The sequence below is a fragment of the Gossypium raimondii genome, chromosome 7, assembly GCF_025698545.1.
Source record: "Gossypium raimondii isolate GPD5lz chromosome 7, ASM2569854v1, whole genome shotgun sequence".
Lineage (NCBI taxonomy): Eukaryota > Viridiplantae > Streptophyta > Magnoliopsida > Malvales > Malvaceae > Gossypium > Gossypium raimondii.
Window position 1 is genome coordinate 35,795,480 of NC_068571.1, and position 22,710 is coordinate 35,818,189.

General features: G+C 30.0%; 1 protein-coding gene across 6 annotated transcripts; it reads right to left on the bottom strand.

The window, feature by feature from the left end:
* Nucleotides 1-10,071: 10,071 nt before the first annotated feature.
* On the bottom strand, nt 10,072-18,317 carry LOC105793916 (uncharacterized). Of its 6 annotated transcripts, XR_008198062.1 has the most exons (9): nt 17,997-18,315; nt 15,807-15,914; nt 15,085-15,735; nt 12,917-12,996; nt 11,764-12,219; nt 11,572-11,652; nt 11,389-11,483; nt 10,322-10,493; nt 10,072-10,231 (listed from the first exon to the last, which is right to left on the bottom strand). XR_008198062.1 is itself a non-coding variant. In XM_052634007.1 (8 exons), exons 1-7 carry the CDS (start codon nt 18,013-18,015, stop codon nt 11,379-11,381), a joined length of 1,500 nt encoding a protein of 499 aa, XP_052489967.1. In that variant the 5' UTR covers nt 18,016-18,317; the 3' UTR covers nt 10,072-10,493; nt 11,376-11,378. The 6 variants fall into 6 exon arrangements, 5 of the variants coding, with proteins under 5 accessions (XP_052489967.1, XP_012478294.2, XP_012478278.2 ...); XM_052634007.1 differs by having other exon boundaries at nt 10,072-10,493; nt 11,376-11,483; nt 17,997-18,317; XM_012622840.2 differs by having other exon boundaries at nt 10,072-10,493; nt 11,764-12,183.
* Nucleotides 18,318-22,710: the final 4,393 nt, after the last annotated feature.

Sequence of the window (22,710 nt, forward strand, 5' to 3'; positions counted from 1 at the left end):
TGGCAAAAAGTCATTATGTCAAAAAAATTATAATTAGTATTTTTATATATCTTTTAAGATTTTTAGTAATTTTTAATATACATTTATGAATGTTTGGAAAAATATTTTTATTTTGAGAAGAATCAATTTGCATTTTTAAATTATAAAATTTAACTCAACTTAAACTTGAAAACCCGATTTACATATTCTACATATATATATATATATGTGAGATAGAATTTCTAGTAAAATACTATAATATAAAGACGCCTCAAATGAGGAGTTATTAAAGTATGGAGAAAACTAATTAGATGGGAACTCTTCCATTTGTTTCTTGGAAGGGTCTGTTGGTAAATGAGGTTTGGAGAGTACTGTACCTTTTGTTGGCCTCCACCCACTCCCTTTTCTAATAATAGGAATATAAAATAAACTAAAATATATTTTCCACTTTTAACTAGTTTTTTTATTTTTGAATTTTTCAGTTAAAATATTTTTAATTATGAATTAAATAATTAATTCTGGATTCTATCAATTTATAAAAACAATGTACCAAGCATCAGTTTCTAAAATCACCCATGGATTGATTAGCTCTTAGATCCAACAATATAATATTTTTTCAAGTTTATAAGTAGAAAATAAAGTTATAAAATATAATTGTGCACCTGCCCATAGCATCTCACCTTCTAATTTTATAAAAATAATTATTTTATTTTAATTCCATTAATTTGTTAAAATTATAAAATTTAAAAATAATAAAATTATTTAAAAAGTATTGGATTTGATATTTTTAATGAGTACATAATAATTATAACAACAACCGGTAACCATCCTTAATCAATCACTAAATGTCTATGCCACACCTATCAATCAAATCCTTTAATGTTGACCTAGTCCTTATATTTTAAATTTTTATAAAATTTAATATCTCAATTGTTATATTATCATGAGTTAGTCTATACTTTTTTCGTATTCAAAACCTAATGTTACATTTTAAAAGTGTTACTAATTAATTAAGATCCATTACAATGTCATTTTTTGTTACAGGATTACCGAGTGATTTTTTTTTTAACATGAAGATGAAATTAAAATATACAAACAAGCATTGGGAGAATACCTAAACGGAAAAATAATGTATGGGAAGAAGAGGATAATGCGCTTTAGTATACTCGAGTATACATCTTCTTATACTGACAACAATAACAATACTAAGTGAACTAAGATTCGATCAAAATTATTTTTTTATTTTTAAATACGTAGTGTGTTGGACATATGCCCGGTATAATCAACAGTTTATAGTTTATTGATCGGAAGAACCATGAATCTAATCAAATTATTTGTGAATATGTATATTTGATATTTTTAATAATAAGAAATTAATCAATCACTAAACGTCAATGCGACAGCTATCAATCAAATCCTTTGATGTTGACCTTTTTATTGATTGGAAGAACTATGAATCCAATCAATTTATTGATGAATATGTTTAACTCCAAATGTCAGCCACCACGTGTGGTAGCCACAACCAAATTTCACGTTTTCCAACTAATCATTACCCTCAAAGAAACTAGTACAACATTTAAATGGCTTAATTTGCAATTTAGCCCCTGAGGTATACTCTTTTTTTTCATTTTGATACTTAAAACTTTTTTGGTCCCAATTTAGTACTTAAAGTTTCAATTTTCTCTATTTTTAGTCCATTTTGTAACCGCCATTAAAAAAAATCTGTTAGGCCACTTTGGCCAATGGAAAAATGTTGTAATGGCTCAATTTCGCCCGGGCTCAAGACCAAATACAAATAATAAATAAAACTAAATAAATAAAAAGTCCAAATACCAAGTCCATTTACAACAAACCCAACAGGCCCAAATTACAAAAAACTCTAGTGTCCCAACAAGCCCAAAGCCTAAACATCTTTTCAGATAAAAAAAAAAAAGAAACCCTAGCACCCTTTAGCCGCCGCTCCTCCCACGCGCGTCGCACGGCCTCCTCGCACGCCACCACCGCAGCACGCGTCTAACATCTGCAAAACAAAGGCAACACACAACAGAAGCCAACAAGCAGTAAAAACAACGGGAAAAAAACAAAAAGATAGAGACAAACAGATTGTAATCCGGCTATAAAAGCCACAAACACTCATTTTGTATTTTTTCTGATGGATATCAATCAAAAAACAGAAAAAAAAATTATCTAAAGGTGATTCTTTTATTCTTTTTTTTTATATATTGTACATGTGAAAAATAAAAAGAAAAAGAAAGAGAAGAAACACCTAAGTCACTTCGCATACTCGTCGTCGGAAACTTTTCCATTCTTTTTCTATTTTTTAGGCATTTGCCTTCCAGACCTAAAATCTAGGCTTAAAATGGGATAAAAAAGGGTAATTTGGGTTTTCCGGCCACCGTGTACGGCGGCGCCGTCGCTAGTGGCCTGCGGGTGGCACGGCGGTCGACTGTAATCATATGGCCGGAACGGGGGCTGCTACAGAGAAAAGAGAAAAAGGGATTTTTTTTATTAAGAGGCTGAAATGAATTTTTTTAAAAAAAAAATTAACTTTTATAAGCCCTGTAAAACGACGTCGTTTTAGGGATGATTCCAATAGCCCAAAACGGCGCCATTTCACCCTTGACCCGCGCGCTGACCCGACCCGCTCTAGAGGATCCACGTGTTTTCACCAATAGGCTATTTCGCGAATAGCCCTTATTCTTTTACAGCGCGCTTCAAATCGATCCTATTCACTTTTTATTCTCTTTTAATTTCGCCACGCATTTAATTTTTGCTTCAATTCGGTCCTTTTGGAACGATGAGTTTTGGGGGGCAGGGAATATTTCCCATTTAGTCCCCCATATCATTCGCGCGTTATATTTTGATCCTTTGCTTTATTTTATTCCGTTTTTCCCCTTAAATTCTGTTTTGATTTCAATTTAATTCTTGTTTGATTAATTTGATTAATTATATTTGATTTATCAATTCATTTATTTATTTATCATTCTCTTACTTTTAAAATATTGAAATTTAATATTATGTATACATATTTTATCTATTTCGTTTTTATCTTATATTATTTTATTATTATCTATTATGTATTTATTTACAAATTGCTCCTTTTAACTTTTTTTCTCAAAGAACTGTTTCATTTATTTTATTTGTTTATTTATTTAGTTTCAAATTTTTAATCAAATGTCTTATTGATGTTCACTTATTTATTTATTTACTTAACATTTCTTTTATTTTATTTTTATAATCGGCTTCTTTTTATTTATTTTCTTTTATTGTGCATTTGATTTATTCTTTTATTTTTGCTACTTTCAATATTTCAAAATTTAGATATTATTATTATTAGTATTATTATTATCACAATTATTATTTTCATTGTTATTGTTGTCCTATTATACATATTGGTATTTTTTTCTAGATTTTATGGATTTTTTTGAATTTTTATATATTTATTTCTATTTTTCATATTTTTAATGTGTATATATATTTAATAAAAGAAAATATTTGTATTTTATATAAAACCACTAGGTGGTGCTTTGTGATTGGCTATCATATTTTTTAACATCTGTAAGAAAAATGTTCTAAAAATATAATGGATACATACTTTAGATTCCAAATAATTAGGAAGTGATTGATTCTTTAAGTACCAAAACTAAATATACTTCAATAGTCCATCCAATTTAAATTACCAATATATTTGAAATGATAAAAACAACAACTTTATCCTAACCCTTTTGTTCCTCCAAATTTAAGGTTGCTATTGTACATTGAAATGAGATATTTAAAATTTTATTTAGATAACGGTTTTTCCACCTTCCATCTGTCACGTGGCACACACCCAATTGTTCCCTTTCTCCCTCTCTTCTCTTTTCGCATTTCATAAAAAAAATTAAATATGTCTAAATTTATATTTTAATTTTTAATCCTTATAATTTTTTAAGTTATAAGACAACCCTTATATAATGCTAAAACTTAATATTTGATTCAACATTGTTTTTATTGTTATACGATTACTAAGTAAATATTTTTTATTTAAAATATTATACTAGTGAATTTAGTAGAATAATTTTAATAGTGGTGAATTTTAAATTCGGAAAATAGAGAACTAAATTCCAAATATACAAAATGTATATAAACTTAAAACCATATTTTATTCTATAATTTCATAAAATAATTAATCAACCTAAAAAATTAGTAGAAGAGTGAAGGTATTCTTCATATGCCTAAAAACAAGGGCAAACGACAAAGACGAATGAGAGTGAAGAGTGAAGGGATTATTTCTAAGTTTGACTTTATCACTTTCTTACAAATCTTGCGTATAGGGAATTTGACTGCTTATATGTTGCTACTCGCTAAAATTTGTAAGTTTTAATTCAAGGAAAATCCAGAGATTTTTGGGTCAAAAATATTAAACTATATTTTTGAAATGATCATATATTAATTTATAATTTTTTATTTTTTTTTATTTTTGAGGTCAAAGCGTAAAATTTTCCTATATTAATGTAGAATTTGGAGCAAAAATTGAAAATTTTCAATTTAGGGTAAGAGCCCTACCTACCCATGGTTTTAATTTTTTTGTTTGTTTTTCAAAATTGATTTAATTTACAATTTGATCTCTAAAGTATATTTATTTTTCATTTTGGTACTTAATTTTTTTACAATTTGATGTTTAAGTATATATGATTTTCAGTTTAATACCTAAAGTATGAATCATTATATTTTTTTAATATAGTTTTAATAAACATTACAAAAATATTGATGGTCAATCTAATAGTTTTATCAAATGTATATAAACTTTAAGATTATAAAATGGAAATAAATATATAAACTTATAAAATGAAAATTTTCTAATATATATATATACAAAATAATTAAATATATAAAAAATAAAAATTATGTTAACAACCTCTTGCTCCAATGGCAAAAACTTTGTGTTGTAGGCATGAGACTTTAAGTTCGATCCCAAGCCATTCTCTTCCCCTAATTATTAGAAAAAAAAGTTAAAAATTACTAGACTTTAATGAAAGATATTTTTGTATAGTTTACCCGAAACAAAATTTTGTAGCAAATGATTTATAAAAAAATTATATAAAGGAAAATTATAGAGACTTGGGTTCAAATCTTATTATTTATGTATTTTATATAGAAAAATATATAAAATGACAAAAATACTATCAAAATAATACAATTTACCTTGTAAATGCTATTTTATCATTACTCAACTAAATTGGTGTTGGTAAAGCATTTTTTTATTTTTCATATATATTAGACTTTATATATAATTTTATACATTATATACTTTTTGAATTTTTTATATTTATATTTTAAATTTTAAATTTTTAAGGCTTATATATATTTTATGAAAAACTATATTTTTACCAAAAAAACCACTTGATGCTATTTAATTGGTCACCAATTTTAATTAAAATAGATTAAAATAATTAATATATACTTTTAAGTATCAAATTGAGGAACAAATAAACTTTAAATACTAAATTAAACAAATAAAATTAAACAACAAAGTGAGAAAATGGGTATATTTTAATAGCCACATTTGAAATTCATCATGTACTTGAGAGTGAGGTGTTGCATACTCGTATTTTTGAATTTTGTATTAAGATTATTTCTTTATTAATATTATTTGACTAAAGATGTAAAATATCTTATATAATATATAAAAAACTTAAATCTTTTATATAAAATTTTAAATCTTTTAAATTTTAAAAGTCAAAATAATATATAAAATTGTTCTAAAATTTTAAAAGTATATAAATTTCAAGTAATTGCAAAAAGCCTTGAAATTTAAATACATTTTAGACTTCTATAAAAAATATTTTAAAACTTATTGAAATATTTTTACATTTTTGTAATAATATTATTAATTTCAACTAATTTCTTTTATTTTTAAAAATTATTTTTAAAATTTATATATCTTTTCTAGATGTTATGTATATTTTTGAATTTTATATATTTATTTTTGTTTTTCATATTTTTAATGTGTATATATTTGTATGCGTGGTGCTTTGTGATTGGCTATCATATTTTTTAACATATGTAAGGAAAAATGTTCTAGAAAATATAATGGATGCATACTTTAGATTCCAAATTATGAAGTGATTGATTCTTTAAGTACCAAATTGAAACAAAAATATTTAAGTATGAAACTAAATATACTTCAATAGTGAAATCGTGAATCAATCCAATTTAAATGACCAATATATTTGATCTCGAATTTAAAATGATAAAAAACAACTTTATCCTTTTAACAGTTTAACCCTTTTTTACTCCAAATTTAACGTTGCTATTGTACATAGAAAAGGCTGAAATGAAAGAAAATTAGATATTTAAAACAACACTAAAATATGTTACTATTATTATTATTTAAACAGACACTTTCTTTTAAAAGTTTATTTAGATATAAATTAAAAAGGCAACGGTTTTTCCACCTTCCATCTGTCACGTGGCACACACCCACTTGTTCCCTTTCTCCCTCTCTTCTCTTTTTGCATTTCATAAAAAAATTAAATTTTAGTTTTAGTCCTTTATATTTTTTAATTTTTAACATAATTTGATCCTTATAATTTTTAATGTTATTAATTAGTCCACTTTACACATTTTTTTAGGTATTTCTTATGTTTTTTTAAGTTATAAGACAACCCTTATATAATGCTAAAACTTAATATTTGATTCAACATTATTTTTATTGTTATACGATTACTAAGTGAATATTTTTATTTAAAATATTATACTAGTGAATTTAGTAGAATAATTTTAATAGTGGTGACTACTGCACCTGAATTTTTAAATTGAATAAAATAAAGAACTAAATTCTAAATATACGAAATGTATATAAACTTAAAAGCATATTTTAATCTTTAATATTTTATTCTATAATTTCATAAAATAATTAATCATCCTAAAATATTAGTAGAATACAAGTTAGAAGAGTGAAGGGATTATTCAGATGCCTAAAAAAGGGCAAACAACAAAGACGAATGAGAGTCTCACGTGTGTGAGTTTGTATATACATATATATACAAAAGAATATTATTAAATAATAATAAGATTTCAAAGTTTTGGATAAATGTGATCAATAATTTTGAAAATTTCTTAGGATAAATATTAAATGATTTTAAATTGTTCTTCCAAATTGAAATTGTTTGTTAATTATTACTCAATTTTTTTCTTTTCGGAAACAATGTATTGTTTATGTTCGTTTTATGGTTCATAGATATTGATCTTTTCGAGATTTATGACTGTTATTGTCTCTCTCAATAATATTATTTTTAAAGTGTAATGTATTTTACAATTATACCCAACAATTATTGATATTATTCATGATTTCTTTAAATAAATTTGATTGGTCACAATTATTAAATTACAACATTAAAAAGAAGCTTCTAAGTTTGACTTCTTGCCAATAGGGAATTTGACTGCTTATATGTTGCTAAAATTTGTAAGTTTTAATTCAAGGAAAATCCAGAGATTTTGGGTCAAAATTAAACTATATTTTTGAAATGATAAATGTAAATTTTATCATATATTAATTTTTAATTTTAATTTTTGAAAGGATTAATTAGATTTTTATTTTTATTTTTAGGGATCAAAGCATAAATTTGTCCTATAGTAATTTAGAATTTGATCATTTATAGGAGCTAGAATTGAAAATTTTCAATTTTAGGCTAAGAGCCCTACCTACCCATGGTTTTATTTTTTTTGTTTGTTTTTCAAAATTGATTTAGTTTACGATTTGATCTCTAAAGTCTATTTATTTTTCATTTCGGTACTTAAATTTTTTTTTACAATTTGATATTTAAGTATATATGTTTTTCAGTTTAATACCTAAAGTATGAATCCATTATATTTTTTAAAATATAGTTTTAATAAACATTACAAAAATATTGATGGTCAATCTAATAGGTCATGTAATGTAAAAAAAAAATCTTTTATCAAATATATATAAACTTTAAAAATTATAAAAGTGGAAATTTTCTAATATATATATATATACAAAATAATTAAATATATAAAAAAATAAAAATTATGTTAACAACCTCTTGCTCCAGTGGCAAAAACATTGTGTTGTAGGCATGAGACTTTAAGTTCGATCCCTAGCCATTTTCTTCCCCCAATTATTAGAAAAAAAAAGTTAAAAATTACTAGACTTTAATGAAAGATATTTTTGTATAGTTTACCCAAAACAAAATTTTGTAGCAAATAATTTATAAAAAATTGTATAAAGGAAAATTATAGAGACTTGGGTTCAAATCTTATTATTTATGTATTTTATATAGAAAAATATATAAAATGACAAAACACTATCAAAATAATACAATTTAGCTTGTAAATGTTATTTTGTCATTACTCAACTAAATTGGTGTTGGTAAAGCATTTTTTTATATTTCATATATATTAGACTTTATATATAATTTTATACATTATATACTTTTTTTGAATTTTTTATATTTTTAATTTTAATTTTAATTTTTTAAGGCTTATATATATTTTATGAAAAAAATATTTTTTACCAAAAAAACCACTTGATGCTATTTAATTGGTCACCAATTTTAATTAAAAATGATTAAAAAATAATGAATGTATATTTTAAGTATCAAATTGAGGAACAGATAGACTTTAAATACTAAATTGAACAAATAAAATTAAACAACAAAGTAAGAAAATGGGTATATTTTAATAGCCACATTTGAAATTCATCATGTACTTGAGAGTGAGGTGTTGCATACTCGTATTTTTGAATTTTGTATTAAGATTATTTCTTTATTAATATTATTTGAAGTGTACTCGAGGCATATTTTTTTTTAAAACAATTTTTTTCCAAATTCAAGTTTTCACAATCAAATTCCAAACAAATATTTTTTATTTAAATTTAATTTTATCATATATTTTCAAACTATAATTTTCATTTTAAATTAATTCACAAATTTCAAAACGTTCTAATTATATTTTATACTATCGATTAGGTGATTGTATTATAATCATTAATTTATAATTTAAAATAATTTTAAACAAAAAAAAAAATCAGAACTTTGTTTCATAACTTTTAAAACTAAAAACTAAACGTTTAAAGATGATAAAATTTAACATCAAGGGCGAAGCAATTGCAAGTGAAGTTGCTAGAGATGATAATGGTGGATGGATTAGAGGTGGGAGGAAAATTGGAATTTGTGATCCAAATGAAGCTGAAGAAACTTGTGAAGTGGGGTGGGATGTTAGAACGTGTAGAGGGAGGAAAATAAAGTAGCAGATGCCATGGCAAAAGCTTGCACATAAACTATCACAAGGATCTTCTATTTACGAGTAACTCATTAATGCACTTCTTAAAATCTTTTCAAGATAATGTTTAATAAAAGGACTTAATTGATACAATCTTGATAGTTTGTATATATAATTAATTTAATTATCAAACTCTCAAAAAAAAAATCAATTAAGCCATTGTAAAACAATAAAAAAAATTAAGCCTTCCACATCATCATTTTCTAATATAATCTTGCCATGTCAATTGCCACATCATCATTTTTCCACATCATCTGTTACATCAACTTGCCATATTAACACTTAACGGCCTATCAAGGGCTTCGACGGAAAAATGAATTCAAGAGACTTAATTGGGTGCACCTTTGGGTAAGGAGCTTAATTGATTTTTTAATTGTTTTCAGAGGACTTATTTCATATTTTAGCCTAATTTCTAAAATCAAAGGCATGTTAGATATCTATAAACAATATTAGATATCTCAAAATATTTTTTATGTAAAAAAAAACATGATTAATAAATATAATATAATGTAAATTTAACTAAAAGGTCGGAAGAAAATTTTAAGCTCCAATCATTGATGGATTTTTTTTTTTTTTTTTGTGTTTGTGTGTTTGTGTGTGTGTATCGGTACTTCTATGCTCTTACTCACTTAGATGATGTATTGAAACATCCCTTACTTAGACTGACAATGATCTCGGATAAGTGATGCTACAACCGATGCCCGGAAGCATCAATGGTAGAACCAACTTCGAAGTCGTACTCTAAGAAACTTGTTTCTAACTTTAACCAACCATAAAGTTTAATTAAAAAAAATTCTACAGCTTGGATTAAACTCAAATTAACATCTTTGTCTAAGTTGAATAGGTATCGTACTTAGACATTGTAATATTGATACCAAGGGGATAGAGTAACATTCATTCGCCCTTGGTGGATTCACCAGAAAAATTCATCACTGCTATCCTTCACAATCACAAAGCATTTAATTAACTACAAAATCAAAAAAAGTTTACACATATATTAACAGCTGACCACTATCTATCTAAACACAAAATACAATGAACAAAAACACCGTCCTACCCCAATGTTCTTCCTACCACTGCTTTTCTAGTTAGTAAGCTTGAAGACCTTCGCTCTTTTTCCAGCAGTACAAAAGCAATCTTCTCAACCATATGCATCGTCAATCCGAGAGGATAAACTAGTTTCTGCAGTTTCATCCCCACTGAAGCTACTCGGTACATCCATGGAAGGTCTACATCACATCAAATGCAACAAAAAAGATTATGAAACCGCAAATGCATTTCAGAAGCATATAGAACAACCAAACTCCTAAATTTAAGTCCCAAGATGAGGGAAAGGAAGAAACCATCCAGAATATCCAGGCATTCCAAGTTTATCATGTCTGGGATGGTTGGCAGTAGAACTGTAGAAGTTATTAGATGCTTCTTTTTCTCCACTTTACAAGACCACAAACACCCCCCCCCCAGACCACCGCACAGGCAAAATAAATAAGAAATACGAAGGCATGCACACTTATAATGGCATAAAATCACTGTGAGAATGGAAATACGTAATCGGTTTGGCCAAAGGAACAAGAGTTACTATGTCAGTACTGCTCATTCAGCAAAATGGATAATACTAGAGGTTCGATGATTAAATACAAACTAAATGGAACACTTCAATTGAATTGACCTTCTTTATGTTCCACACGATAAACCTGTTATTTTCAAGTATAAATATTAACCCATATTAGTTTGTTTTTTAGGTCTAAATTTGTAGTTTGATATGTTCAGAACCTTACATAAAGCTATATTATGGACCTTGCTTGCTTTTCCTCAACTACCAAAATGCTTGATTTACTACCAATGATTTCTAAAGTTAATCCCATAAAGTAATAACTAAAGCAAAGCACCATCAAAAGAAAATATCAAAAAAAAAAAAGAATTATTATGCACAAGAAATAGCCGCAAGCATATGGAAAAAGAAAACACAATAAAGAATAAAGAGGAACATGCAAGATCACTTAAAAAGAAATGCTAGTATATGGACATGCAAGATCACAATAAAGAACAAGCAAAAACCCATGGGCATGTGCATATGCCAATGAATAGATAGATTAAGAAGGTAAAATTACATATTATACAGACCCTTTACTTGGATTTGTCAACAGACGCAATCTGGCATGTGATGCATTTGCCACAAAATCTTCTTGAGGAAATTCAAGATCGACCCGTTTAGCAACCTTCAAATATGAAAGAGGGGAGTCACAAGAAAAAACTGAGCATGTGATATGCATACTTGAGCAAAAGCCAACTAAAGCTTAAACTTACTCTCAGTTCATTTGTTGCATCAATTTTTACTCTGACAGGGTAATCCTTTCTCAGCTTCCATTCTCCACCAACGTTCTCCACCTGCACATAAGCAAAAGATGAAAAAAGAAGAATTTGAAGCCAAAACATTCACCAGGAAAACTGGCAGATGACAAAAGGTGTGAGCAGAAACTATAAAGTCAATAATGACACCTTTTCCATCCTTGCAAATGGCCCTCTCTCATTACCCAAGGACTCACTGCACGCGCGTACGACACTTGAAGTTTTAGGCAGGTTTTTGGCTTTGGGGTCCATGTGGATATGATGAGCATCATGTAACCCAGGAATTTTTTGTTCATTAGTAATTTTCCTACCATAGGGACCAGGATGGTTAGAACAAGAATCCGGCACCATCCTTTCAACCACAAGCTTAGAGCTCATCCAACTTCGTTTGCAATCACTGATAGCAGGTTTGTCAGCATAACCTTTGTAGATATCTAAAGGAAAGTCCTTGTCGGGAAAGGGGTTCGAACAAGAAAAAGAAGGCTTATATTTCGGTTGATGATGACATCTCCAGTCCTGTCTTTTGGACCCATGCACAGTGTTAAAGTTTGCACCCTCCATGTATGAGTCCTGAAAACTCAACATGGTATTATGTACTTCATTTATCTACAATGGAAGTAAACAGAAAAAGATGGATCTTAAAAAAATCACTTTTGAATAACATATCCATAAAAAAAGAGATGATATTCACTTTGTTAAATGTGACTTCCCATCATAAGTAATGTCAAAATAGCTTCTAATTGAAAGAACTAGAGTGACTTTCATGGTCCAAGTACAAAGTACAAATAATTGAAAGCTACATCTACAATTCATTATATTGCCGTTCAACTAAAAGATCCATACACATTTGTATCTTAAAGAAATCTTGACAAGTGTAGAGAATTTCTCTACCTTCCAAAGTAATTTTAGGACAATTTCTCCTTTATTTCACAACAACAAATAGTGGGGCCAGAGAAAGTTGCTTAAAACTGAAAAGCTTGTACCACTTTTTCTCTACCTTAACTGCTATAAATACTAGCAGCCTCTGAGACATATAGTCCATGAATAATACACAGAGCCTCCATTATCAAAGACAATACCCCGAATTTAGTTCTCTTTCAATAGGATTGCAAATGGCACCTTAGGAAGAAATAGTTTAACATCATATTTAGCTCAAATACTGATTGAACTAGTACAAATTAACTCTCAGTTATTGTGACCACTGTTTAACAGGGTCTTAGAATTACAGAATATAATATAAATATAGTTTGGGTGTCCATTATGTATGCTAAAACTTTGAAAAATGCATCAAGAATCCACTTACAATCTTAGGCTTCGACTGCTTCATCACTCCAGAGATATCTAAACAATGGGGCTGTCGGGAATCGCTAATATTGATTGGCTCTGCCATGCAATCAATAGAAGATATAAATGAGTTCAAATATTTCAAGGTTGATGATAATCAAAGTTAAGCTTCAAGACTACAAGGGAAGCATATTAGCAAGAGTGCGCTCTCTGTTAGACTTGTCAATTCTGACCCAAACTCGATAACTTGACCCAACCAACCCGGACTCAAACCTGATTTAATCATAAAATTCATCCCAACCCCAAATTGATCTGAGCCCGAAATGATCCAAACTCGTAATGATTTGACCTGAGAAACCTGAACTTGAAGTGCCCTGAACCCGCAATTGATTTGAACCCAAAATGATCTGGAAATTTTAAATCCCAAACTAAGTTGGAAATTGACCTGATCTAGATTGACCCGACACAAAACCAACCCAACCCGCCCAATTGACAGGTCTACCCTCTGTTGATAGAACCAGGACAACAGGTGTGGAGGTAAGGAGCCAAAGGAACTCACATGCAAACAAAGGTATACCTAGGAGAGGGCAGTGCAGAGCTGTGCCAAAGCAGCTATCTCTCACTACTGCACCTTTTTATATTTCATGCTTTTACACCTTTTTGTGAATATTTCATCCTTTGAAGAAGCTTGTTCTACTCAAGCAGACACTTTTGATTTAGACTCAAATTCATCCATTCTTTTTCATTCTCATTTCTGAGCCACAAACCTAGGACTGTTATGATTATTCTATTTGCATATCATTTTTAATTAACCATTGATTGATGCATTTCTGACATCAAACTCCAATTGAACCTCTTGACTCTTAAACTTTCCACTTACCACAATTCAGTTACCAGATTGGTTTCACTTTAAAACATTGTTTCTTCGCTTTGGTCACTTATATGCCTTTGCAATTACAAAAAGCTTTCTCAAAGTATAACAAAATAAATGGTAAACAGTTGCAACAGATGACTTTCAGGACTAATGCATCCCATACTCCCAAAAGCAATTTTCATTTCAATTATACTTTCTCAGACTTCGCTTTTTGTACGTAAGTTTGTCAACAGTGTTTTTAAATGCATTTGAAATGGACAATGAGGTGTGCCACAAGTTAAGCCTTTTAAAATTGCAGCAAGATGTCAAATATACACCTCATAGGAATATGCCTTTCTGACAATCATAAACTTCACCGCAGGGCTTACACCTTTTTTCCACAGACAGGGAATGCATATGCCATTGAAACATTATTCCTCTGCAGTTTTAACTCTCATCATTAAATAACTTGTAATAAAGACAATAAAACAAGAAAGAAAGATGCTTTTGAAATCAAAAGGAGAAATCCATGGAAACAAAAGAAAGACCAACGGAAAAAGGAAGGGGGTAGATATGAGGGTAAACGAAACAAATGGAGATAGAGGGATCAGAGCAGAAAAAATAAAAAAGAAAAAGAAAGTGAATGGGAGATTGAAACCATATAGGAAATTAGCTACTTAGTAATAAAGAAACATCAAGGAACAAAGTACATGGAATAAGAAAGTAAACATTCAAGGAAGGAGATGGAAAGGATTAAAAGATAAGGATTAAAAGATAAGATACAAAAGTATACATATGTGCAAACAGAGAAGAAAATAGTGAATAAATAATTCTGAGCATCTGGACTAAAATTATTTAACGGGATAGTCATGATGGTTTAAATTATCATTGATATTACTTGAATTAAGGTCTAGGCTCCTTAGTGGGGAGCGATAACTTTTTTTTTTTTTGTAGAACAATTTGTTTTGTTATTTATAAACTGCTATAAAATTGTAAAAATCATTATCTAAACTTAAAAAAAAAAAAAAAAACTTGTACACAAAAGGACTATGCCCCAATGCCTTAGGGCTTAGCCTCTCTCTCAAAGACTAAAGAGATTTCTCTTATGCATTTGCTTCTGACATCACCATGATCAGCACAGCAAATGCCTAAAGGCAGTAGAAAGAAGTTCAATCTAATTTTCTAAATTCAGAAGCTAATAAATGTTTAGCAGACAGAAAAACAATGCAACAAGCAATAAAAACAAAGAAATTTAAGCAACTTGTCTGCCAGAATTGTTTCATGATTCTATGAAAATTGTCAATATATCAAACAGATCTGGGTATTAGGCTTACCATTGACTGGATGGCTACTTGGGAACTCAAATGCACCTGGAGGAAGTGGATCAAATTGAATTCCGAGCACTGGACCATCTTCTCGATAATGCCTTCCCATCTGCCTCTTGACAGCAGTAATAACAGGATTCTCACTTTGACCCTTAACCTTCAAATATCCAGATGGCTTATAACCTACGCTTTTAGAACTCAAGTTTGTCTGCACAATTGCTCCATTTTGTGTAGGATTAGCTGAAATGTGCATGTCATAAGGATTCCCACTTTTCAAGAAAAGCTGATCGTGCAAAGACAGACTACTTTCAGAAGATGGATCCTCCATCTGAACACCATATGGATATTGATGACTTCTATGCTCGTATGTGAGGTCAGCAGCTGGAAACCCTTGGCCATGAATTATTCGACTTTCTACCTCCCTCAGATCAATATATCTGTAATCTCCCTGCTTAATACTGCCACAAGAATCTTGCCTGAGCCCGCTAACATGATCCTGGATAACACCACTAGAATAATCATGTTGCCCATTAGCGTAGTAGTCATCTCTCCTTTTGTCTTTTAACCTTCTGTGACAAAACCAACTAGATATCTGCTTTTGTGTCAACCCTAATTGAACAGCCAATTTTGCTTTCATTTCATCTGAAGGAAATCTTTCCTCTGTAAAAGAACCAAAAACCTTTGGAAACAGAAAAAACAAAACATTTCAATTAGAAGACAAGAATTATTACCTTTATAGAAGTTCTCAAGAACTATAACCTGGGCTGGTGTTTTCACCGCTCTTTTCTTATTCACATCCAGAGAAACTTTATCCTCTTCAATCTGCACCTGACCTGAATCTAAAACGATAACAAAGAAATAGAAACAAAAGTATTAGACATGAAAAAAATTAAGTATAAAAGTGAAAAAGATTAGTTAACATGCTGGTATGCTTAATAATAGAAATCAGAGTTGTCACAGATATTTATAATGGATTATTTTCTATCAATGAGAAGAAGCATAATGGGTCCTAACCAACTACATAAAATATTGTAAAACAATGAAGAGGCATAAAATATTGTAAAACAATGAAGAGGGAAACTCCGCTGAACTAAAATCTCATCCAAATAACTGAGTCTGATGAACAATTTTACTATACTCCTTCAACCATTTGTACAGCTTCACATTTGTCAGATTATACTCTCCACAATCTCACTTTTACTTGCAATGATCCTCTTGATATCTCTATCATTTTCAGAAGTACCTCAAGTTACAACACCTTAAGAAAGTCTTAAGCAAAATAACTGCCCACATCAGCTAGCTCTAAAAACCATTTCTAGATATCATTGAAGACCAGTAAAAACCATTACACTAGAAAAGGAAGCACTTTTAAGGGTGGTATAACAGAATAGGTTATTTTTCTTGTTACAACCCATCAAATCTTACCTCCTCCAAGTCATCTCCAACATTCATAATAAATAACCAACAGAACAAATAGCACTTAAGAACAGGCACTGATAGTCCATACCTCAGGGATCTTGCTTTTTTTCCTTCTAAAGAAACATCAGTCAATTTTTAATTTTTTTCCTTCTCACTTAGCTTTCTAGGTCCAAACAATAAAAAGTATGTCTCTATTTTCAAGATTTTCCTAATCATTATTGTAGCACCAACATTAGTAACTTTCAAGTTCAGCCATTTTGGTAGGATAGGGTTTAGAGCACAGAAAAACAACAATATAACCCCAAAAAAATTAGAAAAGAATGGAGGAAATGTCCTAACAAAAGAATGGATTTTATGGCCACAGTAACATATGAAAAGAACCACGGAACATAAGTTCATCTGAAAATTCAGCCTCCTAACGTAAGACATGATAAGCTTCAATTTAACATACAGATAATAATACAATTCAACCTCCGACCAACTACATGGTCTTACAACTACATTGCCTTCCTAAGCCATTAACTTCGTGAAATTTCTTGAAATAGATGTTACCTAGTATTTCCTTCCACTGGGTAACTTTTGCTTTACCAACAAAGCTCTAGCACATCTCAACCAATGTTCTAGAGAAATAACCTTTAAAAGTCCTTTAGGAACATCTTGAAGTGAACAAAATGTTCATATTCATGGATCATTTGCAGGTTTATTGAAGCATGAAGAAATTCTCAAATCCGTCGGCTGAAGGTATTAGCATAATTTCTCATTTGACAGACAATTTCTCCAACTATGGAACAAAAGAAATCAGCTTATACAGATGACCGGAAACACCAACAGCATGATTCACAGAAGATGCTACACATTGATACATCCCTACCAATAAAAAAATATTCCAAGGTCCATTATAGAAAGGTGCTTTCAATCCGCAGTTATAAGAACATTCCAAAAGAAAACATGCAACCATTAGAAACAAGGACTGGAATATTCATGGATCAAGTAACTTATTGCATAAGCAAAGCCATTGAAAATTTTGTATGTTTTCAAGTGATAGAAAAACACTAAATCGTTACAAAAGCAGCAGTCAGAATGAGTTAGGTAAAAGGTTAGGATCTTCCCTCCCTCAGTTTGAATCTCTCTATGTACCCAAAACAATATTAAATCATTGAAAGAAAAAAATGCAAGCACTGGAGACTTTTTTTTTTCTTTTTTTTTTAGTAAAAAGATAGCTAATACTTTCTTTTTTCATTTTTGTTGGGAAAAAAATCACGTCTAGAATATTATAATTCTTCCTCCATTTTCTCAAAAACCAAACAGCCCCAATGATACGTTTATTGGCCAGAAATCCCTCTATGCATGCAACTATCTAACATATTACAGTAAACCCACACTTAGGAAGCCAAACTTGTGAACAACCCAAAAAATCTCAAAATTGAAAGCATCCATGAATAGAAAACTAAAAACCCAAATCTTAAATGGCTGATCTAAGATTGAGAAACGAAAGCATCTACCTCCCATTGTTTCTGACATATATATATTTATATTCTGGTCTGGGAACCCTTTGCTTTTCTTCAACGTTTTGTCCTTTGATTCGACCTTAAAAAAGAAACCTCCATTATCGCAAAGCAAAATCTGGGTTTTCAAATGCAGAAGCTTTTACGATTCCAAGATTTTTATTTCTTTTAATTGTTACATTTAAGTTTACGTTTTAATTAAGTTTGTAATGAGAGAGAGAAAGGGAAAGGGAAATTCTGGGAGAAGAATGAGAAAACAAAGAGATTGCTTTTGGGTGCAACTTTCTGTTCTATTTTTGGTGTCACTTTCCATATTGCTTATGTGATTCAATTAGAGTAGGATTTAATGTTTGGGGGGTTTTGTTTGAATTAAAACCCAGTTTTGGGGTTTTCTTTTTTAAAGTTATCCCTAGTTTTTTCCCCGGAAAAATCAAATATAGTTGTCATAACCAGTTGTAAAATGAAAGCAAAATCAAATCACAATCTTATTTTATTTGCAATTTGTTTCGGATCTTTTCCTCTTTAATTAAATCCGCAAATATGTCTTAAAATCTGAAACCAAATTATTCAAATCCAAATATATCTAAATCTAAATGCTCTAAAATTAAAATTTTAAAATAATATAAAATCAAATAAAATTTTAATTTTAACTAAAGTTTATTCATAACTAAAGTTTAATCCAAACAAACTAAACATAACAATTTCACAAAAATCTAAATCTTTAAACATAAAATTTCCAAACAAATTAAAACTTAAATAACAAGTCCAAAAAACTTAATATCTTAATATTGTATTCCAACAAAAATTAAGCAGCCAAGTCTTTGGGTTTGAGAATCGAGGGCTGGAGGTCTTTACTGGGGAAATTTTAAATTTTGGCTTTTGGAAATTGGGAGTTGAGGGCTTGGGAATCCATCTAAGGAAAATTATTTTTTTTATTTTCATTAAAAATTATATAAAGCATAATAATATTTATTTTTATAGTATTTGAATTTTCATATTTAGATTTTAGATTTTAAATTTTAAAATAAATTTTATTTGTCGAAACCATTTTTTTGAAAAACAAAAATTTTAGGTTGTCGACTTTAAAAAATGAAAATTGGGAGTCGCTACCAATCTTTTATTGAGGTGTGATTGGATCACCTAAAAAAACGGCTTTGGTCTACGAGATTTAGAAAAATAGATCCGGGAGTCGGTTACGTACGAGGAAGGATTAGCACCCTCGTAACGCCCAAAATTGGTACCTAGTTAATTAATTAGTGTCTTAATGTCGAAAATTTGAAAAATATGATCCTTAGTAAAAACGTTATTTATTAAGACTCCTCTCACTTCGGAGAAAGAAAACGTCACACCCAATGTGTTAGGGCACAATATTCTACTTCCTCAAAAATGAGTTTGTCCAAAATACTCGTGTAATAAAATTTAAAAGAATATTTATTTGTTTAAGATTTATAAAGAAATCGCGGCCCAATACGTTAGGGCACAATTTCTCAAAATTCTAAACATTGAATATTTCCTTTATTATCTTTTAGAAAAGATCCTCATTTCTAGAAATCAATGTGTCACATCCAATGCGTTAGGACACAACGTGTTGAATTCCCAAAAATGATTTTTATTTATGCGTTTAAAAAAAAGTCTCGATTATTTAAGGTTAACAAGGAAAATCGGAACCCAATACGTTAGGGCTCAATTTTCTCGAAAATCTCAAATATCGAATATTTGCATGACCTTGAAAACCTTTGAACAAAACGGTCATAATGTTTTGACAAAACTAAATATATATCTTCTTGTTTTAAAAAGAAATGATAAAATGCTAATATACAACATAAAACAAACACTTTAATATGAATTATATATGTATATGTATTTACAAAATATGTATATATATAAGTGCAATATATAAGTAAATTTGAAAATATGTTGATGCATATATTTAAAAAGCATATAAGTATATATACATAAAAGGAATGAAATTTATGAAAAAAACTTAATAGTAATTTTAAAAAATATGTATGTATATATGTATGGGAAAATTGTGACAGTAAGATAAAAAATATAAAAGTATGTATATGGGCATATATTTACGGAATAAAATGTATAAGTATATATAGGTAAATCATGAAAATATGTATGTGTTTAAATACTTATATATATGTACAATATGTATAAAATAATAAATATGTTTATAATAATTTAAGAATATAAAAAGGGTATATATATACTATAGAAAATGAATGTATATTTTAAATTATAAAATATGGGAAATGTATGTGTGTTCTAAAATGTGTACGTATATTTATATTTATATATATATATATATACATTTGTAAAATAATGAAGAATAATATAAAAAATAAGTATACGAATGTACATATTTACAAAAGTAAAAACAAGTTTTTGAAATTAAAATATAAAAGTATATATATTATATAAAAAATGTTTGTATGTACATGAAAATAATAATTACAATATCAACAACAACAACAACAACAACAACAACAACAACAACAACAACAATAATAATAATAAGGAGAAAATAAATTTTAAAAAAAATAACAACCTGTAAAAAGGGACCAAATAGTTGAAAAAAACTAAAATAACAAGAAATAAATGAAATTTAAGCGAAATAGTGGGCTAAATCGCGATATGCGAATTACATGGGGGGCCAAATTGGAAATAATCCGCCTCCCCAAAACGGTGTGCAACGATATGGGCTGAAATGAACAAAGGTAGAAACATTCGGGACAAATTAAAAAGAAACAACTGGTTTAATAAAACATGGCGCAAAAGAGGGAGGGCTTGTTGCGCAATTTCCCATTTAGAGTGGAAATGCGCGGACCCAACCTGCGGGTTGGGTCGACGCGCGGATTCCCCCCCCAAAACGGCGCCGTTCTGTATTTGCCTTAAGGTTAAAAAAATCAAAATTAAAAGAACACTTGAGATCCTTTTTTTCTGAAAAAAAAGTTCTTTTTAGGGTTTCTTTAACCCCTCAATGCCGCCGTTCAGCCCCAGCCTTCCTTCAATCTCCGACTGCGACGAAGCGACGAGGGTTCGACGGCGTCGTTAAGGTAAACTTTAGCCTTTCGTTTCTTTTCTTAAATAACATGTAGAAATTAACCAAAAAAAGAAAAAAAACCGAAAAAAGAATAAGCAAAGAAAAAAATAAAAATCGTTAACAATGGTGTTTCACCTTTTATTTTCTGAATTCTCAGTAGTCTTTTTCTCTCTTGTATTTTCTTTTTTAATTTTTCAATACAATGTTTTTGCCCCCCTTTTTACAGTGTATTAAAATTGCTTTTATAGCAATCATGAAACAAGAAAAAGTAAAAAGAAATCTTTCTATATCTGCTTGATTCGATTTCAATATTTTCTTGCCATATACTGCTTTGTTTCTTCTTTGCTTTGCATGTACGAGGCTCGTGCAAGGCGGCGCGGATGCTTGGTGGTTGTGGCTGCTGAAGATTAGAAACCCTAAGGTTTCTGATGATTTTGGGCCATTGGTTTTGGGCCTCTGTAGTTTGGTTTGGGCCACATCGGCCCATTTGTATTTTGGGCCTTTTACCCGGGCCAAAATCGGGTATTACAGCTACCCCTCTTTGCTCGTTATCGTGTAACAAGAACAGAGCAAAGACTTAAAATATGCCCGATTTTACCCGGTCGTGTTGGGCTTTGGTACTCTTCTTCTTCAAGTAGCCTCATTCCTTCCTACTGCATCTTCAGAGGTATAGGAACTAGCACTTCAATCTACTCCACTGCAACTTCACGGAAATAAGACTTATAGCTTCGGCTTGATCTGCTGCAACTTAAAGATGAATTTGATGCAATCTGCTCTACTGTAATTTCAAAGAGATAAGATCCATCATTCTAATCCACTCCGCTACAACCTTAGGGAGATAGGATTTATTTATTTAGTCTGCTCCACTGCAACTTCAGGGAGATAAGACTAGATGCGTTCTGCTCTCTGCAACTTCAGAGAGATAAGATCCAAGGTTTTAATCCACTTCACTGCAACTTCAGGGAGATAAGATTATCGGCTTTAATCGGCTCCACTGTAACTTCAGGGAGATAAAAATTGCCATCTTCAATGTTAGGGAAACAAGATTCACCGTCGTAGTTTCAATCTTTTCCATTACACCGCCAGGGAAGTAAGATTCGTTGTTGCGGCTTCAATCTGCTCCACTGTAATACCAAAGAGATAAGATTCGCTGCCCACAGCTTCAATCCGTTCCACTTCAGCTAATCCAAACCTTAACGCCAGGGACATAAGATTCGCCATCACGGCTTCAATCTTTTCCATTGCAACATCAAGGCGATAGGACTGATGTCTTCGATCTACTTCACTGTCGGTGCAGGAAGGCAAGATCTGCTATTTTCCACCTACTCCACCGCCGTCGAGAGATAGGGTTCACGATCTTCAACCTATTCCACTCACGACTGTGGAGATAGAACCTACAATCTTCAATCTATTCCATCGCGCCTGAGGATATAGAATTCTCAATTTTCAACCTATTCCACCGCTGACCGGGAGATAGGATTCACAATCTTTAACCTATTCCACCGCTGTCCGTGGAGATAGGATTCTTTAATCTATTCCATCACGCCAGGAGATAGAATTCTCAATTTTCAACCTATTCCATCACTTGACTGTGGAGATAGAATTCACAATCTTTAACCTATTCCATCGCTGTCCGTGGAGATAGGATTCACAATCTTT

Bases quoted from the DNA above. Each gene is read 5' to 3' on its own strand.
- LOC105793916 (XM_012622824.2), bottom strand. The intron at 12,220-12,916 runs GTAAGTGGATTC...CTTCCATTGTAG, and splicing joins AGCAGTCGAAGCCTAAGATT to ATAAATGAAGTACATAATAC. The intron at 11,484-11,571 runs GTAAGTTTAAGC...TCATATTTGAAG, and splicing joins ATGCAACAAATGAACTGAGA to GTTGCTAAACGGGTCGATCT.